This window comes from Panthera uncia (genome assembly GCF_023721935.1).
Source record: "Panthera uncia isolate 11264 chromosome B3 unlocalized genomic scaffold, Puncia_PCG_1.0 HiC_scaffold_1, whole genome shotgun sequence".
In the NCBI taxonomy this organism is placed as follows: Eukaryota; Metazoa; Chordata; class Mammalia; order Carnivora; family Felidae; genus Panthera; species Panthera uncia.
This window is the reverse complement of record NW_026057582.1, coordinates 74,239,835-74,259,445: the sequence shown is the minus strand read 5'-3', so window position 1 is coordinate 74,259,445 and position 19,611 is coordinate 74,239,835. Positions and strand designations below refer to the sequence as shown.

The following is a 19,611-nucleotide window of genomic DNA, read 5'->3' as shown; positions in this document are numbered from 1 at the left end:
ACTGGAGATGCTCCAGGAAATAGGACTGGCATGGGTGTGCGGAATGGGAGCTGCCTGGGGCCAGAGTGTCAATATGGCTAGGATTTATGCAGTTGTCAAGGGCAAGGGTCTTGCCTGTATGGGCTCCCTAATCACTACTAGGTGAGTGAACAGAGGGGCAAGATCAGTGAGATAAACTTTACCTAGCCCACTGTCTGGCATAGAGGAGATGCTCAAAAACCAATAATGACTTAAGGGGATTCATGTGGGTGGGGTAAAACCTTCAAAGAATAGGATAAAACTTAATATGCCCAGCAACCTCTAGGAAAGGTAGGTGAAAATATGAGTGGAATGCATTGCTTCTGAAATGCATTGATTTCTGCCTCTGCCTGCTCTTCTCCTCAAGCCATGAGCATGGTGTCTGCCTTTATCCCCCTGAAGTCTACTGGAATCTTCGGTGCCATTCTGTCCTCTGCCCTTTTCTGTTTTGCTTCAACCCCCAAAGTCTTCTAGGTTAGTTGGTATCTTACCAAGAGGCTTGGGGGAAAAGGAGAAAATGCAATAGAGTCTAGGGCCATCTTAAGAGTATATTTTTGAGGAGGAGTACAAGAGGGCTCCGTCTCAGCAACCAGGAGTTAGATGATGATTTAGGGAGGTGGAGAGGACTGTGGTTGGCTGGTGTTTAGGAGACAATCCAAGCTCACATAGCAAAATTCAAAGTCTGCCTGTATATCAAGGCAAAGTTTGGGGAGGGTATCAATCTTCCATCTGCCTCCTGTTTTCCCTCCCCACATTACCAGGAATCTCACCACACTCTACTCTCATCCTTTCTTCATGTTAAGACCTGTAAGCTCCCTCAACTCTTTCCTCTGTGCTCCTCACTTGCTCCTGCCTCCCTATAGGAGTAGGGGATATCATTCCCCCTCTTCCTGGAACCATCCCCCAATGACCACCATGCCTTCTTATAGTGGTTGTGCCAGAATAAACTGTACCCAGTAGTTGGCTTTTTTAGGAAAAGCTATGGCAGGAGCCATGAACCTATGTGAGGCTATCTGCTCACGTTCTGTATTGTGATAGCTTTCATCCTTACTGGTGAGTACTTCTTCTCCACCCTCACACAGGGCTTCATTAATCACCTTTCCCCTCATGGCCCTCACTGCCCTACCTCTGACTTTTAGGGCTTGACCCTAAAGCCTCTTTTCTAGATCTCTAGTCCTGAAAGTGGAAGTCTGTTAAGTTGGTGATGGTATGCATGGAAATTGGAGGGGGGAGTAGGGAATAGGGAGCATGGGGGAAGGAAGCCAGAATATGATGATGTCCTTGTCTCTCTAGACTTCAATCCCATGACTCATTTGGAGACCAACCTCCTGACCTTGCATCTCTTCCAAAGCTGACGTGAACACCACCCTATCATCTCCAACTTTTTCCTTTGCTCCTATCCCCTTGTCAACTTTGGTAGTTTTCATGCCTCCCTTAACTGGGTGCCTGGATAGTATGGGCACGTATTAGTATGCAGTTATACTAACAGGGCTGGGAGGACCTGAGAGACAGGAGCATCCTTGGGGTGCAAGAGTGGGTGGTACTGAGGCTAGGACAAAGGATTGGCTGCATTTACTCTCCTCTGCAGTCTAGTGCCCTTCTTTTCACAAGTACAGCCCCTGGCTCACCCTCCTGGGCTTTCTGCTCTGCCTGCTTATCACATTCCTTCTCACCTGGTGGGCAGCACTCACTGCTATGTTGCTTATCCTTTGGCTACTGCTCTTTATATTCTACAAGAAACCTGGTGAATAAGTGGGCAGGTGGGTAAGGGAGTGAGGGAGTGTGATATGGCACGAGGTTGACACCCATAAGAAGCCCAGAATTACCAACAGTAACTCATTTCCTTTCCTACCTGAGAAATGAGGCCCCACCTCTAATCATTCTGCACCACCCCTTCCTCAGCAGATGTGAACTGGAGCTCTTCAGTCCAGGTGAGCATCTATCACATGGCACTATCCTATTCAGTGAACTTGACCAACGTGCAGGACCATGTCAAGAACTTCTGGTGAGATTGAACACTGGTGTCCTCCGAAATGGATCTTACCTGCGTGAGTTTAGATGGTACAACGTTTATAATTTTTAAAATTAATTGCCAATATTTAACATGCATCTGGTAATTTGGGGCCTCCATCCCACATGAGCTGGAGCTGAGTAGCTGCTGTCCCGTGGGATAGGGCACTGATTCTTCAGTTTGCCACAGTTCCCACCTGGTCCACTTTATTCTTTGATATTATATAATGACTGTTTCTTAAAGGCTTCTGAGATTTCAATCCCTGCTCTAGCCATAAAAGGAAACCAGCTTCCCAAAATCTAGGAGGGGCCGTGAGGAAAAGGAAGGAAACAGAATTCTAGCAGGGTAGATGGAGTAAGCCTCCCTGAGGAAGGATGCTCCATGGCAGAGCAGATGCCACAGGAATCACAGTTACCAGCTTCCCTTGTGCTCTGAGATGGAAAAGCCTAATACTCTTGGTTTCTCCCTAAAATTCCCCAGCAGGTGGGGAGGAGCTGATCTCTATTCCTTGCTGAAACTGGAATTCTTTTTTCTACAGCTAAAAGGCTTTTGAAGACTTAGTAGCCTTATACCAGGTACAACAGCCACCACCAAAGGGGGAACCTGAAATGTACTTTTCTCAACACTCCTGTTCCTTCAGGCTACACCTCTGAGCAGGACTTACAGGCAAATAAAAAGCAGGTATGTAGGAACAGGGCCAGCAAATGGGGAAATAGTCTCAGAGTAGGAACTGACCATGGTGCTCTCCTGTCCTCTGCTCATTCTTCCTAATCATGTAGTCAGAGTGGCACATATCTTCATGAAGTCCTGTGGCAATATTCCCAGGATGCTGCCCTCATAGACATGTGAGTCTGGGAAAATTCCAAACCACAGAGTAAAGGCCCCAAGGGTAGGGCTCATCTGATGATTAGGTAAACTGAGGAACAGGTTCCCTTCCTCACACTGCCTTTTGTTGACAGGAGCCTACCTTTGATCCCTCAGTCACCCTGCCTTGGGGCCCTATACATGACTTGATTGGATGCTATCTAGGGGCCTGACAACCCCCCCCCCCACTGCCTTCATCTGTGGAAATCAGCAGGACACAATGATCTTGTATACTGTCAATAAGAGACTCAGGAGAGACTGAGCTAGGAAGAGGACTTTAAAAGTTAGGACCCAAGGAGCCATGATTTTAGTCTCTTGGTTCTATAAACTGTGAGACTATCTTGGGAAGCCTCAGCCAAGAGCCCAAAGCTCCCTAAGGAAAGAAGTCTCCTAATAAGCAGTACCAGCTGGGTCTACAGTGCTAAATGTCTTCCCTCTAGGATCCACTCCATCCTATAATAGTAATAAAAACTTATAAATAAATACCCAAAGCTACTGTATAACATACTTGATTCCTATTTATAAAATTAACTCCCCAAGCCTAGAGGGAACAGATCATTCTTGTACTCAAGTATATTCAAGGAGAGGAATTTATCTTTCTACTTGTGTCCCACTCTATCTTCCACTGTCAAATTTCTGATTTTAAATGTCCATGTTTTAGTGTATTTTCAACCCTCTATGGGTCTTTGTCCATGAAAATGTCGTTATCAGCACTTTTTACTTAGTAAGTAACTGAAAACATATTCTTTTCCTAAGGGCATATAATCCCAATTCTTTTTATCTTTTGGCCCAAGTCTTACATTTATAGTCTTTGATTATCTCTTTGGTTTACCTCTGCATCAATTTATTCATTCATTCAGCAAATGCTGAGTGTCCACCCTATTCTAAGTACTGGGAGATGACATGGCAATGAATCAAACAAGATAAAAATCCCTTCCGCTCAGGGAATTTGTACTCTAACAGGAGGAGTCAAACAACAAACATAAATAAAACTATTAAATTAGAAGGTGGTAAGTGCTAATAATAAAGCAGAAAAAAGGAGGGAAACAAAGGCAAAACATCATAATGCAAGACTTAGAGAACTCAGTGACTTATAAAAAGGAATAAAATTGGAATCATAGGAGTCCCAGAAGATGAAGAGAGAGAAAAAGGGGCAGAAGGTTTATGTGAGCAAATTACAGCAGAAAACTTTCCTAATCTGGGGAAGGACACAGACATCAAAATCCAAGAAGCACAGAGAACTCTCAGTAGATTCAATGAAAACCAACCATCACCAAGGCATACTGTAGTCAAATTCACAAAATACACAGATGATGAAAGAATTATGAAAGCAACAAGGGTAAAAAGTCCTTAACCTATAAGGGAAGACAGATCAGGTTTGCAGCAGACCTATCCACAGAAACTTGGCAGGCCAGAAAGCAGTGGTAGGATATTTTCAATGTGCTGAATCAGAAAAATACGCAGCCAAGAATTCTTTATCCAGCAAGGCTGCCATTCAAAATAGAAGGAGAGATAAACCATTTTCCAGACAAATGAAAATTAACCATCCCTGCAAGAAATTTTAAGGGGAACCCTTTGAGTGGAGAAGACAAAACAAAACAAAAAAGACCAAAACCAACAAAGACTAAGGATGAGTACTCACTCTAAATGTCAATAGACTAAACACTTCAATCAAAAGATATAGGATATCAGAATGGATAAGAAAACAAGACCCATCTATATGCTGCTTACAAGAGATTCATTTTAGACACAAAGACACCAGCAGATTGAAAGTAAGGGGAGGGAGAACCATCTATCATGCTATTGGTGGTCAAAAGAAAGCTGAAGTAGCCATACTTATATCAGACCAACTAGATTTTAAAATAAAGACTATGACAAGAGATGAATAAGGGCATTATATTGTAATTAAGGGGTCTATCCCCCAAGAAGATCTAACAATTATAAATATGTATGCTCCCAACGTGGAAGAACCCAAATATATAAATCAATTAACCACAAACATAAAGAAACTCATTGATAATAATACCATAACAGTAGGGGACAGATGGACAGATCATCCAAGCAGATATCTACAAGGAAACAATAGTTCTGAATGACACACTGGACCAGATGGACTTAACAGATATATTCAGAACATTTCATCCTAAAGCAGCAGAATACACATTCTTCTTGAGTGTACATGGAACATTCTTCAGAACAGATCACATACTGGGTCACAAATCAGTCTTCGACAGGTACAAAAAGATCAAGATCATACCTTGCATATTTTCAGACCACAATGCTATGACTCGAGAAACCAACCACAAGAAAAGTTTGGAAAGACCATGAATAGTTGGAGATTAAAGAACATCCTACTAAAGAATGAATGGGTGAACCAAGAAATTAAATAGGAAATTAAAAAGTACATGGAAAACCAATGAAAATAAAAACACGATCAAAACTAAGAGGCAACTGACAGAATGGGAGAAGATATTTGCAAACAACATACCAGATGAAGGGTTAGTATCCAAAATCTATAAAGAACTTATCAAACTCAACACCCAAAAAATAATCCAGTGAAGAAATGGGCAAAAGACATGAATATACACTTCTCCAAGGAAGACATCCAGATGGCCAACTGACACGTGAAAAAATTCTCAACATCACTCATCATCAGGGAAATACAAATCAAAACCACAATGAGATACCACTTCACACCCGTCAGAATGGCTAACATTAACAACTCAGGCAACAACAGATGTTGGCAAGGATGTGGAGAAAGAGGAACCCTTTTGCACTGAATGCAGACTGGTGCAGCCACTCTAGAAAACAGTATGGAGGTTCTTCAAAAGGTTAAAAATACAACTACCCTACGACCCAGCAATTGCACTACTAAATATATATCTAAGGATACAGGTATGCTGTTTCAGAGGCGCACATGCACCCCAGTGTTTATAGCAGCACTGTCAACAATAGCCAAAGTATGGAAAGAGCCCAAATATCCATCAATGGATGAATGGGTAAAGAAGATGTGGTATACATATACAATGGAGTATTACTCGGCAATCAAAAAGAATGAAATCTTGCAACTACGTGGGTGGAACCAGAGGGTGTTATGCTAAGCAAAATTAGTCAGAGAAAGACAAATATCATATGACTTCACTCTTATGAGGACTTTAAAATATAAAACAGATGAACATAAGGAAAGGGAAGCAAAAATAATATAGAAACTGGGAGGGGGACAAAACATAAGAGATTTTTAAATATGCAGAACAGAGAGTTACTGGAGAGGTTGTGGGAGGGGGGATAGGCGAAATGGGTAAGGGGCATTAAGGAATCTACTCCTGAAATCACTGTTGCAATATATGCTAACTAACTTGGATATAAATTAAAAAATAAATTAAAAAAACTTAGGGGAAAAAAAAGAAAAACACAACAACCAAAAACCTCTGGGATGCAGCAAAGCAGTCATAAGAGAGGAGTATGTAGCAATCCAGACCTTCCTAAAGAAAGAAGGTCACAAATATACAACCTAACCTTACACCTAGAAGAGCTGGAAAAAGAACAGCAAATAAGGCCCAAAACTAGCAAATAAGGGAAATAATAAAGATTAGAACAGAAATCAATGCTATTGAAATAAAAACAAAAAACAAAAAACGAATAAGCAAAAACAAACAAACAAACAGTAGAGCAGATCAATGAAACCAGGAGCTGATTCTTTGAAAGAATTAACAAAACTGATAAACCCCTAGCCAGATTGATCAAAAAGAAAATGGAAAGGACCCAAATAAATAAAATGATGAATGAAAGAGGAGAGATCACAACCAACACCACAGAAATACAAATAATGAGAGAATATTATGAACAATTATATGCCAACAAATTGGGCAATCTGGTAGAAATGGACAAATTCCTAGAAACATATAAACTACCAAAACTAAAACAGGAAGAAACAGAATTTGGAACAAACCCATAACTAGTAAAGAAATTGAATCACCAATCAAAAATCTCCTAACAAACAAGAGTCCAGGGCCAGATGGCTTTCCAGGGGAATTGTACCAAACACTTAAAGAAGGATTAACACCTATTCTTTTGAAGCTATTCCAAAAAATAGAAATGGAAGGAAAACTTCCAAAGTCATTCTACAAGGCTATCATTACCTTGAGTCCAAATCAGACAAAGACTCCACTAAAAAGGAGAATTACAGACCAATTTCCCTGATGAACATGGATGCAAAAATCTCAATAAGGCACTAGCAAACCAGATCCAACAATACATTAAAAGAATTATTCACAACGATCAAGTGGGATTTATTCCTGGGATACAGGGCTGATTCAATATCTGCAAACCAATCAATGTGATACATCACATTAATAAAAGAAAGGACAAGAATCACATGATCCTCTCAATAGATGCAGAGAAAGCATTTGACAAAATACAGCATCCTTTCTTGATAAAAACCCTCAAGAAAGTAGGGATAGAAGGATCATACCTCAAGATCATACAGGCCATATATTAAAGACCCACTGCTAATATCATCCTCAATGGGGAAAAACTGAGAGCTTTCCCCCTAAGGTCAGTAACACGACAAGGATGTCCACTCTCACCACTGTTATCCAACATAGAATTGGAAGTCCTAGCCTCAGCAATCAGACAACGCAAAGAAATAAAAGGCATCCAAATCAGCCAGGAGGAGGTTAAATTTTCACTCTTTGCAGACAACGCGATACTCTGTGGAAAACCAAAAAGACTCCCCTAAAAAGCTGCTAGAACTGATACATTCAGCAAAGTTGCAGGATATAAAATCAATGTACAGAAATTGGTTGCATTTCTATATACCAATAATAAAGCAGCAGGAAGAGAAATCAAGGAATCGATCCCGTTTACAATTTCATTGAAAACCATAAAATACCTAGGAATAAACCAAACCAGAAAGGTGAGAAGTCTATACACTGAAAACTATTGAAAGTTTATGAAAGAAATTGAAGAAGACACACTAAAAAAATGGAAATAAACATTCCATCCTCATGGATTAGAGGAACAACTATTGTTAAAATGCCGATACCACCCAAAGCAATCTACATATTCAATACAATTCCTATCAAAACAACACCAGCATTTTTCACAGAGCTAGAACAAACAATCCTAAAATTTGTGAAACCAGAAAAGACCCCGAATAGCCAAAGCAATCCTGAAAAAGAAAACCAAAGCTGGAGGCATCACAATTCCAGACTTAAAGCTGTATTATAAAGTTGTCATCATCAAGACAGTATGGTACTAGCACAAGAACAGACACATAGATCAATGGAACAGAAAAGAGAACCCAGAAATGGACCCACAAACGTATGGCCAACTAATCTTTGACAAAGCAGGAAAGAATATCCAATGGAAAAAAGACAGTCTCTTCAGCAAATGGTGTTGGGAAAACTGGACAGAGACATGAAGAATGAACTTGAACCACTCTCTTAAACCATACACAAAAATAAACTCAAAATGGATGAAAGACCTAAATGTAATACAGGATGTAAGACATCATAATCCTGGAGGAGAAAACAGGCAACAACCTCTTTGATCTTGGGTGCAGCAATTTTTTACTTGACATAAGGAAAACAAAAGCAAAAGTGAACTATTGGGACATCATCAAAATAAAAAGCTTCTGCACAGTGAAGGAAACAATGAGTAAAACTAAAAGGCAACCAACAGCATGGGAGAAGATATTTGTAATATAATATAGATGTATCTATGTTATATCTATCTATAAAGAACTTATCAAACTCAACACCCAAAAAAGAAATAATCCAGTAAAGAAATGGGCAAAAGACATGAATAGACACATCCAAAGACATCCAGATGGCTAACAGACACATGAAAAAATGCTCAACATCACTCCTCATTCGGGAAATACAAATCAAAACCACAATGAGATACCACTTCACACCTGTTAGAATGGGTAAAATTAACTCAGGCAACAAGGATGTTGGCAAGGATGTGGAGAAAGAGAAACCCTTTTGCACTGCTGGTGGGAATGCAAACTGGTGGAGCCACTCTGGAAAACAGTATGGAGGTCCCTCAAAAAATTAAAAATACAACTACCCTATGACCCAGCAATTGTACTACTAGGTATTTATCCAAAGGATACAGGAGTGCTGATTCAAAGGGGCACATGCACCCCAATGTTTATAGCAGCACTATCAACAATAGCCTAAGTATGGAAAGAGCCCAAATGTCCATCAATAGATGAATGGATAAAGAAGATATTACTCGGATAATATATATGGAATGGAATATTACTTGGCAATCAAAAAGAATGAAATCTTGCCATTTGCAACAACGTGGACAGAACTAGAGTGTAGTACATTAAAGGAAACAAGTCAGAGAAAGTCAAATACGAGATGATTTCACTCAAATATGGAATTTAAGATACAAAACAGATGAACATAGGGAAGGGAAGCAAAAATAAAACAAGGAGGGAGAAAAACCCTAACAGACTCTTAAATACATATAACAAACTGAGGGCTGCTGGTGGGGTTTTGAGTGGGCAGATGGGCTAAAGGGCAAGGGGCATTAAGGAGGAGACTTGGGATAAGCACTGGGTGTTATATGTAAGTGATGAATCACTAAATTCTATTCCTGAAATTAAAATAAAGAAATAAAAAAAAAAAAAAAAAGAAGGTGGTTAAGTACTATAAAGATAAATAACAGAGAAGGGGGATAGAAAGTGCTGGAGGGGTGCAATTTTAAGTAGGGTTGTCAGAAAAACCTCACTAAAAGAAGAAAAGTTGACCAAAGACGTAAGATTATGGGACTGATGGAGCAAGCTATAGCTGAGGGAAGAACTTTCTAGGCAGAGAAAGCAACAAGTATGAAGACCTTGAGGGACTGGTACACCTTCAGTGTTGAAGGAAAAACAAAAAGGCCAATGTTGCTGGAGCAGGGTGAATAAGGTGAGTAGCAGGAAATGAGGTCAAAGCAGTAAGTGGGGAGAGGAGGGCAGATCCTGGAGGGTCTCACTTGCCTTTAAAGGACTCTAGTTTTTACTCCAATATAGGAAGACATAGAGGGTTTTGAGCAGAAGAGTCACATAACTTGGCTTCTATGTTAACACTATTCAGTCTGGCTGCTGTGTTAAAAATGGACTGTAAGTGGGCAGTTGTGGAAGCAGATACATCAGCTACTGCAGAAGTCTTGGAGATAGAGATAGAGAATTCTGGCTTGCTCTAGGGTGGAAGCAGTGGAAGTAAGAAGAAACAGGATTCTGGATACATTCTGAAGTTAAAGTCTATGTGATTTGATGAACCGGAGATGGAAAAGAGGTGTCAGGTAACATCAGGGTGCTTTGACATGGACAATTATTAGGACGGGGTTGTCATTCACTGAAATAGGGAAGACAGCAGCAGTTAAAGGGGAGCAAAAAAGTCCAGCGTTTTGTATGTTAAATTTGAGATATCTATTAGGTATCCAAGTTGAAATGCCGATTGGCAGCTAGATATTCAGAACAGACTTCCAGTTTGGAGCTAAAAATTGGGAGTCATCCACACTGACATGGTTTTAATGTGTAAGACTGGATGAGCTCACTGTAAGTGTGTGTGTGTGTAAATAAATACAGAAGCGGTCCAAGGACTGGATTCTAGAGTTACTAGGTTGTAGAAATGAGGAGAAACCAGCAAAGGAAACAAAGGGCAGTCAGTAAACTAGAAGGCAAACCAGAGAACATGTCCTAAAGCCAAGTAAAAAAGGGCTTTCAAAGAGGGAGTGTCGAATGTTGCTATGCGGGATGAAGGTGAATACGCCATCAGATATGTGAAGTCATTGGTGACCTTGATAAGAACAGTCTTGGTGGAGCGAACTTAACAAGGAATTGATTGTGAGGGAGTAGAAACAACTCTTTTAAGATGTTTTGCTATAAAACGGAACAGAAAAACGGGAAGCAACTGAAAGGTGAAATGGGGTCAAGAGGCGTTCATGTATTTGTAAGATGAGGAAAATGACAGCATATTTGTGTGCTGAGAGGAAGATCTAGGAAAGAAAGGCAAATGTTGACGCTAAAAAAATGAGAGAGGCGACTGGGTGGCTCAGTCAGTTAGGCCTCCAACTGTGGCTCTGGTCATGATCTCATAGTCGGTGGGTTTGAGCCCCACATAGGGCTCTGTGCTGACAGTTCAGAGCCTGGAGCCTGCTTTGGATTCTGTGTCTCCCTCTCTCTCTGCCCCTCCTTACTCACCTTCTGTCTCTCTCTCAAAAATAAACAAATATTAAAAAAATTTAAATAAATAAATAAAAAGGAGAGGGAACTGCTGAGAGATGTCCTGAAAGGTTAGAGGATGGAATCTACCATTAAGTAGTTAGATAGGAGCATGGATAGTTTGTTCATAGCAGTTTCTCAACCTTGGTTTCAAGCCTAGATAATTCTTTGTGTGGGGAGCTGTTCTGTGCACTGCAGGATATTTTGCAGCATCTCTGGTTTCTACCCAGTAGTCCTGCGTTCCAGTTGTGACAACCAAACCTCTGGGGAGCAAATTCAATCCCAGCTGAGTATACAGTAAGAGTTATTAATAGTATACTGGTATATACTAGCAGGAGGGAAAGCGGAGTACATGCGTGTAAATACTGGAAGGTGATTAGATGTAGTGGTGGGAGCTTGTGAACATTTTCTAATTGCTTTTTTTTTCTAATTTTTTTAATGTTTATTTATTTTTGAGAGAGAGAGCAAGACAGCACGAGCAGGGAAGGCGCAGAGAGAGACAGAGACAGAATCCAAAGCAGATTCCAGGCTCTGAGCTGTCAGCACAGACAGAGCCTGACATGGGCTTGAACTCACAAACCGTGAGATCATGACCTGAGTCAAAGTCGGATGCTCAACCGACTGAGCTACCCAGGCACCCGTACATTTTCTGATTGCTTCTATTTTCTCACTAACATAGCAGCCAACGTAGAGTGAGAATGGGGGGGAAGATATGGGAGATTTGAGGTGTCAGCAGGCATAATAAAACAGTTACCAGAAACAAGGCAAGCGAAAGGACTAGGGAACATAAAGGACCCGCTTGAGTGTCAGGGTTGAATTTAAAGTAAGACAGGTCAACCTGGCTGTTTTTTTGCTGGCCCGTTTAGCTGCATGGGTCTAGGAATCAAGTAGGTGAAGAGGTGAGGCTGATGAAAGCCAGAGAGGTGAGGGAGGCGAGGTGTTTGCAGTGAAGTGCTCATGACTGGAGTTTAGCTGGAGGGAAATGAAGACTTGTAGGGGATGAGGTCAGTGGAAAGGAAGAGCAACAGATTGTAGGGCCTGATGTAAGAGATGAATTGTTGGATTCAGTGCACTAAAGGGAATGAGCTACAAAAATAGGAGGGATGTCTCAGAATGAAATATGGAGGAGCTGTAGGCCTCCACTAGGACCAAGGGAATGAGTGGCTGAAGTGGGGGTGGAGGACACGATCACGGGAGGAGCACAGGGCTGAGGCCAGAGCATTAGAAGGATCACCTACACGGGTACTAAAATCATCAGGATTTGACAGGAGTGGTTGCGGCACGGTATAGTTAACGGATGACATGTGTTTCAAAGCTCAGATGTGTTAGGGATGAGAGGGAATAGATCAAACATAGTATGAGGAGAAAAGAGGTCACCCACACCACCCTCTCAAGGGCCAATGGATGTGGGTGAGAAAATACCATCATTAGACACAGTAGGAGAAGCAGAGTTCTCAGGGGGAAACCAGGGTCCTGAACAGGAACGTAAAGAGAACACTCAGAAAACAGGATGAGGATGTAGGTAATTTTACTACTAATCAGTTTAGTTCCAGAGAGCACAAAAGAATTTCAGGAGGAACAAATAAGGGGCGGAGAGTAACAGTTATTAGAGTGCAAAGCTGAGAGGAGACTTGCTGGTTTGGGTCTCCTCGTGGTGCTGGACAAACAAGATAAAGGGCAGGATGTTAGTTCCAGAGGGCTGTGGTAGGGAGGGAGGTGGATCTGGGGCAACCCTTCAAATCCACCAGGGGAAGTATATGTAGGAGCATGTGGGAGTAAGTGCAAGGAGGAGGGACAGCTTTGCTCGAGTTACAAATTCGTACAAAATTAGACCTGGCCCCAGGCTATTCTGAGACAAGTCCTGAGTACCTACTCCAAAGAATTTAAATGGGGTGACAAACACAAAGCACTCAGCATAGAGCCTGACACTGAAATAGTATTAGTTACGACAATGCTGTTATTAAGGAGATGTCAGAAGATGAGCTGAGATATCCCCTCAATCTCAGCTCCACAGCAGCAGCCTTGCAGTCAGCCAAGGCACTGCTCTGACCCCTGCCTCCTTATCCTTTCACCCCATCAACAAGAATTTATCCAGTGCCAACTCTGTATTGTTCCTGATTAACACAAGCCAATTACCAACATACAAAACCAACAATATTTTATTGCTGAATCAACTTGAGGTTCAAATTATGGGAGACAGGAGTCCACAGCCTCACCAGGGTGCCCAGATCAGACAGAGATTAAGGTCCAAGTTCCTGTAGGCTCTACTTAGGGCACTATCTACTCTGATCATGTAAAAGTTGTTAGTCCCTCCAGGTCACTTCTACTTCATCTGTCCGATACCTGTGAAAAAACAGGAAAAAATTGATGGATAGCTATCCCTTAGAATCTTCCATTCTTCCCTGCCTTCACGATCCTGGACCCTCTTCCCTGCTGATTTTTGCCTACTTCCCATATAATCCTATCTACCCTCCAAGAGGTACACACCTCTGTGTGATTCCAGAATCACGGAGGGGGGTCCTATGCCCGGCCCGAAACATCTCCCAACCAGCCTGGGCTATCATGGCTCCATTGTCAATGCAGAATCTGGGAAGGAAAAGAGATATGAAATTTGGAATCTAAAGGTGAAAAATCACAGTAATTAAAGAAAAAAAGAAATCAAGAAAGAGAAAGGGCCTTTACCTCTCATCTGTGGCAAAAAGCCGGGCTCCACGTTCCTGGCACATTGTCTCCATCATTTCCTGTAGCCTCAAATTACCTATGAAGGGGCAGGGGGTAGGGCTGGCTTAGTTTCAGCCATTTCTGCATGGTCCAGCTGTACACCTCATGTGTATTTACTTACAAAAATGAAGTAGGGGTTTAGGGGGCAGGCATTGGGAAGTGGAAACTAGCAATTTCCCCAAACTCTTAGGGATTAAGACTATCGGGAGGAAGATGCAAATGCCCAAGAACAGCAAAGAGGGGCACAGTTGACTGATACATACACCCCACACCTCCCACGATGAGGGCCTCCTGGGAGCCACAATGTGCCATGGCTCGCTCTGTGATCTCTACCAGCATTGCAAACACGGTTTCCTGTGGGGGACAAATAAGGTGTCAACACCAGAGGGGATCCCAGCTTAGTTCTGCTGTACTATATAAAAGGTCTTCCGGTCCCAACGTTCAGTCCCAGCTTTTTATCCCATTACCTGCAGAGAGAAGCATAAATCCTCAGGAGTACACTCGCCTGTAGCCAGCATCCGTTGGGCTACATCCTATCATTAAAAAAAATACACAAAACAATGAATTGTGGTTTGGGGATGACAGGAGAGCAAAAATTAGTGCACTTGGAGGATCATCATGTTTCACGACAACTCATCTCGCCAGCGTATCTACAGCATGCTTTTGCCTTTCACTGGCATTAAGCTACAGAACAGGCAACACTGATTCAGGATTCAATAATTACAAATGCCTGCCCTGACACCCCCAACCTCCCCCCCGACCCCTTACTCTGCTTAACTTTTCTCCATAAGGCTTATCATCATCTGGCTCTTTTTATTATCTGCCCCTTCTTTGCTTCTTCATCTTGTTGCCCCCCTCCCCCATTACAATGTAAGCTCCAAGTAGGCAGGGACTTTGATTTTGTTCCATCCTGTGTTGCTATTGCCTAGAAGAGTGCCTGGCACACAGAAGATGCTTAATACATATTTGCTAAATGAATTTATTCAGCATCTAATATGGCCCAGAACTATGCTATAGGCAGGAAATACAATGGTGAGCAAAACAGATATGCCTCATATAAAAGCATGAAAGTTATCTCTCCTCACCTGTCCCACACTCACCTCAATGAAAGACAGGATCCCCGAGAATGAGACGTCCATCCCCTTTACAGTATACGGCAGCTCAACTAGTTTCTTGCCTCTGTGTGGGAGGGAGTATACGATGTCCTCAACCTGTAGTTAGTTGGCTGCTTACCCTCCAAAGCCCCTCCAAAGCCTTCTTAATGTACATACAGGGAAATCACCGAAGCCCCGCCAGGCAGCCTCCTCCCACCTCATGTCCCCTTACCGCTTTGCCATCTGTTCGATGTTGTAGCCCGGACTTGGGTCATTGGAAATCTAGCAGAAGGAAAAAGAGGATAGAGCCAGATATCCAGGAGGCATAAGAAACTAATTTATGACCTTCTCCCTCCATTTCTAATTAATCCATATCTCATGTTTTCTCCAGCCCCAGTGGCTTACCTTTAGCACTCGAGCAAAACGATCCAGACAATTACCCACAGCAATATCGATGGTTTCCCCAAAGATGCGGTAACGATGTTCTGAATATGCAATCACCTAAGGGTGATGAGGATGTCCATGAAACCTCAAGTCTGTAAAGAGGAGTATTTGGCTTTGGGGAAGAGCCTAAGAGAGGATCAACATGGCCACTTCAGCTTCCAATGACAAACAGAACAAAAGAACTTACCCAAACCTTGAATAGGTACTTTCTCATAGCTCTTATCTCAGAGGCCTATATGTACCCTGAGGATTCCTAGAGCAGATTTCTCATCTACAGAAGGTAGCCTAGGTCAGGCAGAAGCAATTCTCGTTTTGAATACATTTTTCTAGATTGGAGGTTCCTAATATATCCTTTAAATGCAGTCTTGACAATATGGATTAGGAACAGGCTTTCCTGCTTGGAAGCAGGGAACCAGAGTCCTTCTAGATTACCCCACCAGGACAGTGTTATTTGGAAACAAAACAAAAGGTAGAGTTGAAAAACTCAAAAATCCCATATTGGGTCACACTAATGACCCACCCAACTCAACACTGGCAATCAACTTATGTCCATTCTTCACATGTGACTAGCTTCTAGCACAGAGAATATTTATCACCCACTCACACATATACTCCTGACAATGAGTGCTTCATTAAGACTATAAGAAGTCCTTTTCCCTTTTCGATGCTACTAAAGGTTTCTTTCCATTCTGATGTAGATCATACTCTGCTGTTAAAAGGCTGGCCACAAAAGAGGAAGGAAAAAAATCCTGCCTTTCTACTTCTGTTATCTACTCCTCTCTACCAATCATCTTCCCTGTTTTTCCCACCTAACCAAGTTTCAAGAGGGAAGAGAAAAACTATCACTGCTCCTCTTCGTTAACTCTTGCAAGCCTCCATTGCTACTTTTCACACCCTAAGTCCCTAATTTTGTATGTCATCCTTCAGGCCCCAACCTGCTACTTGCCCTCTACCTGTAAAAGTTCCCATGTCATTTTCATGGGAATGTGTACTTCATTTTAAATGACTATTTCACAAAATGAAGTTTTAAGCCTTTCATAAGCTGGGGACAATGACTTTTTCTGACAATAACCCCGTCAGGTGCTCTGTGGGAAAGGAAGGCTAGAGTTCTCCAATCCCAACCTAAAAAGTTCTCATAAGGTACCCCAAACAACTCTGGTTTAGCTTATAAACTTAAAATACCTTCTACCTTATAAAATGTTTTAAAAATTACTTATATTTTCACTCTTAGAATAACAACTTCTATTTACTGCCAATAACATAAAACAAAATATGAAATTACTGTAAAGAAACAAATTACATGGTATCCCTCGGTTTTAGTTGCTAAGGTACAGGGGAAAAAAGCTTCAAAATAATAAAAGTAAAAACACTTTCATTACTTTGAAGACCTCAATCCTTACCCTTCTTTCCTTTTCTAAATGGAAATTTTTTATCTTTATAACCACATATACGAAAGCCATCTAATGTTCTGATCATGCTGTCTAAACCTACAATGTTGTAAACTTTCTTGTGGGTTTTCTAGCGTGTCTTAGACAGCCCAGCTTTGTTCTTGAGTTGCTGTCATTCAGGTACAACAAGAAAGTTGCTGATACACTGCCTTAGAAATTATGAAGCAATGATGGAATACTCCAAATACCTGTGTATTTCCTCCACTGACATACAGCACGGTAGGGCTGGTGGCTCCAGTAATGAGACGGCCCATCTCAATGTGGCCTATGCAGTGGTTCACGCCCAGCAAAGGCTTATTCCACAGTTGGGCCACAGTACGGGCCACAACAGCCACAGAAACCAGTGGGGCACCCATGCCAGGGCCTAGGGGGATAGAAATGGGAGTTAGAATCCTACAGACACTGGGAAAAACCGAGCTGGGGAAAGTAAGGGATGTGAAAGGTGGGGTAGGAGTAGTGGTGGTAGCAGAGAGCAGCAGGCCATTCTGACCTAGCCAGGCTCCAGGTATGTTCTTCTATCGTCAGTCTCCCAGCTATACCTTTGGTGTAGGCAATGCAATCAATATCCTGGGAGGTTAATCCAGCCTCTGTTAGTGCCTCCTGTAGCAGGTCCAGGATAACAGCTCGGTGATGCCTGGCGGTATCACCTGGAAGGAATCCTAGGAGATGGACACAGGTCAGAGATCATAGGGTTTTTCTATAGCAAAGGTTGGTAGAAGTCATAAACGGGTGTTTTAGTTGTTGTGAAACAGAATGAAAGAAATCTCACTTAAAACAGAGTCAGGAGGCTGTAAGGGGAAGCTTTCACACCCCACCACTCCTTCTCAATTGCAGACACCAATGAGAAAAGAACATACCTTGCATTCCCAACAGGAAGAAGCCTATCATTTACCACCCCATCAAGAGGAAGAGATTTTCCAGCCAATGAAAAGCCACTACACTTGGATCTCTCAGTTTACTTCAATGGACTAATTTAAAATTAAGAGTCCCTCCCAACTACCCCCACTTCCCTACAAAAGATTAATCCTTTCATTTGGTCTCTAGATTTGCCTATAGTTTTGCCAAAGCTTCCCTGATCTGAATCACAATTCTCTACTATTCCTAAATGAGCCCATTTTACTGGTAAAACAACTGGTTGTTTTATTTTTAAGGTTTACACAGTGTAGGAAGAGACTCTTTCACTCTCCTCAAGTATCTCACCTTCCAGGTTTTCAGATATACTCTTTCTGGCCTGTTCAGCTAGGCTGACCAGCTCTCAGAAATGCCTTTCTTCATACCCAACTCCTACTCAGCCTCAGGACTTAATTCAAGGGATAACTAACTCAAACCGTTTAGTGATCTTCTCTGTGACCCTACCAGCCCTGTGCATGATCATATCATTGTACTTCACACACTGTGTCATATATCAATTATAGCATTATAATCACCTGTAGTTTTCCCCAATTTAACCATGAGCATCTCAAAGCATTGGCTATTTTATTTATCCTTGCATTCCTGGTGCCAAAATGCCTAGAAGAGTGAGTGCTAAACACAGATATGTATTTTCTAACGAAAGAGCTGTCACAACATCACCTGTTCAGGGAGGCTTTTCAGGTATATACAAGTCAGTGGTCCTCTCCTACATATGCAGAAGTTTTAGGGGTGGGCAGACAAAATACAACACAGTAACAAATAACATACAAATAACATTCATTAAAAGTAATACGTCTAACAATTTATTTCTTTCTCAAGACTCAATAATGCAGGTATGACTATTCCCATTTTAAGAGTAAGGAACATAAATCCAGAAACAAATACTGAAATGAATACTGCTGTTCCTAACACCCAAGCTGCAACTCTACACTCCTTCTCATTCTAGGAAGTTCTGACTGCATCTGCGTTACACTCACTGTTCATCTTACCATAAACTTTTGTTTATATGTCCGACTCCACAGAAGCTCAAAACATCTATTTTTTGCTTCCGGCTGACGATAAGCACATAAAAAGCGCTCAACGAAAGCTAAACGAACCCAGAAGATCCAGGTCCAAGTGTCTGTGACTCTTCTATCAGCCTAGTGAGGTTAATCTTGCCCCACGAGTCTCAGAGACTCGGATCAACAGCTCTGTGAGGGGACAACGCGCTCCACGCCCTACTTTGCTAGCGTTTGGGCGGATGGAAGGCGCTGCCGCGCGAGAAGGGCGCTGTGAACTGTCAATCCCGCACACACACACCTGTGCCGGGAGGCGTGACGTAAGTCCGCCGCGGGTTAGCCAGCACCGCGCCATCCCGCACCACTCCCACGCCAATCTTGTTAGCGCTGCCTTCAAACCCCAGCACCGCCGGCATGGTCGAGCCTGGGAGAAAACGCCAACAGGGCTAGCTACCACCGGAACCGTGTAGCCCTCAGCAGGCCGTGCTGGGTCGCTGATCCCGAAGCGCACGGGAACACTACGTACCCAGGGGCCGGGTACCAGCGTGCACCAAGAGACGCCAAAGAACTCCCGCGGAGGGCGCCCCCACGGCAGCCCCGCCCCCGTCATCACAGCGGCCCATCAAGGCCCCTTCAAGGACCTGTCCTCCTAACTGCCAGGGACTCTGAGCCGGCATCTGCTCCTTACATTCCTATCCATCTCTTTACTTCTCTCCCGTTGTCCAGCCAGCCTTCTCCACTGACTTTGTTCCCTCTCTTGCACAGCATTGGGATCTTCGGTCAGGGTGATAGAATGAATCCTGCATCCGGCACGCCGATAAACAGCCCAAGAATGGAAGGCCGGGGCCTTCTGTCCCCTGGAGAGTTGCAGAAGGGGGTG

The 19,611-nt window shown here is 42.5% G+C and overlaps 1 protein-coding gene across 1 annotated transcript; it reads right to left on the bottom strand.

Moving 5' to 3' along the window:
• Positions 1-13,229: 13,229 nt before the first annotated feature.
• Positions 13,230-19,582, bottom strand: OSGEP (O-sialoglycoprotein endopeptidase). Its single transcript, XM_049613198.1, has 12 exons — positions 19,258-19,582; positions 19,033-19,155; positions 17,361-17,480; positions 17,010-17,185; positions 15,335-15,430; positions 15,162-15,211; positions 14,936-15,014; positions 14,303-14,368; positions 14,099-14,189; positions 13,797-13,872; positions 13,602-13,700; positions 13,230-13,457 (listed from the first exon to the last, which is right to left on the bottom strand). The coding sequence occupies exons 1-12, from the start codon at positions 19,406-19,408 to the stop codon at positions 13,418-13,420; spliced, it is 1,167 nt and encodes a 388-aa protein (XP_049469155.1). The 5' UTR covers positions 19,409-19,582; the 3' UTR covers positions 13,230-13,417.
• Positions 19,583-19,611: the final 29 nt, after the last annotated feature.

Coding starts and splice junctions, on each gene's coding strand:
- OSGEP (XM_049613198.1), bottom strand. CDS start 19,408: ATGCCGGCTCAGAGTCCCTGGCAGTTAGGAGGACAGGTCCTTGAAGGG. Junction 17,481..19,032: donor CGTCACGCCTCCCGGCACAG/GTGTGTGTGTGC, acceptor TCCATCTCCTAG/GATTCCTTCCAGGTGATACC. Junction 15,015..15,161: donor ATCGAACAGATGGCAAAGCG/GTAAGGGGACAT, acceptor CCTCCCACACAG/AGGCAAGAAACTAGTTGAGC.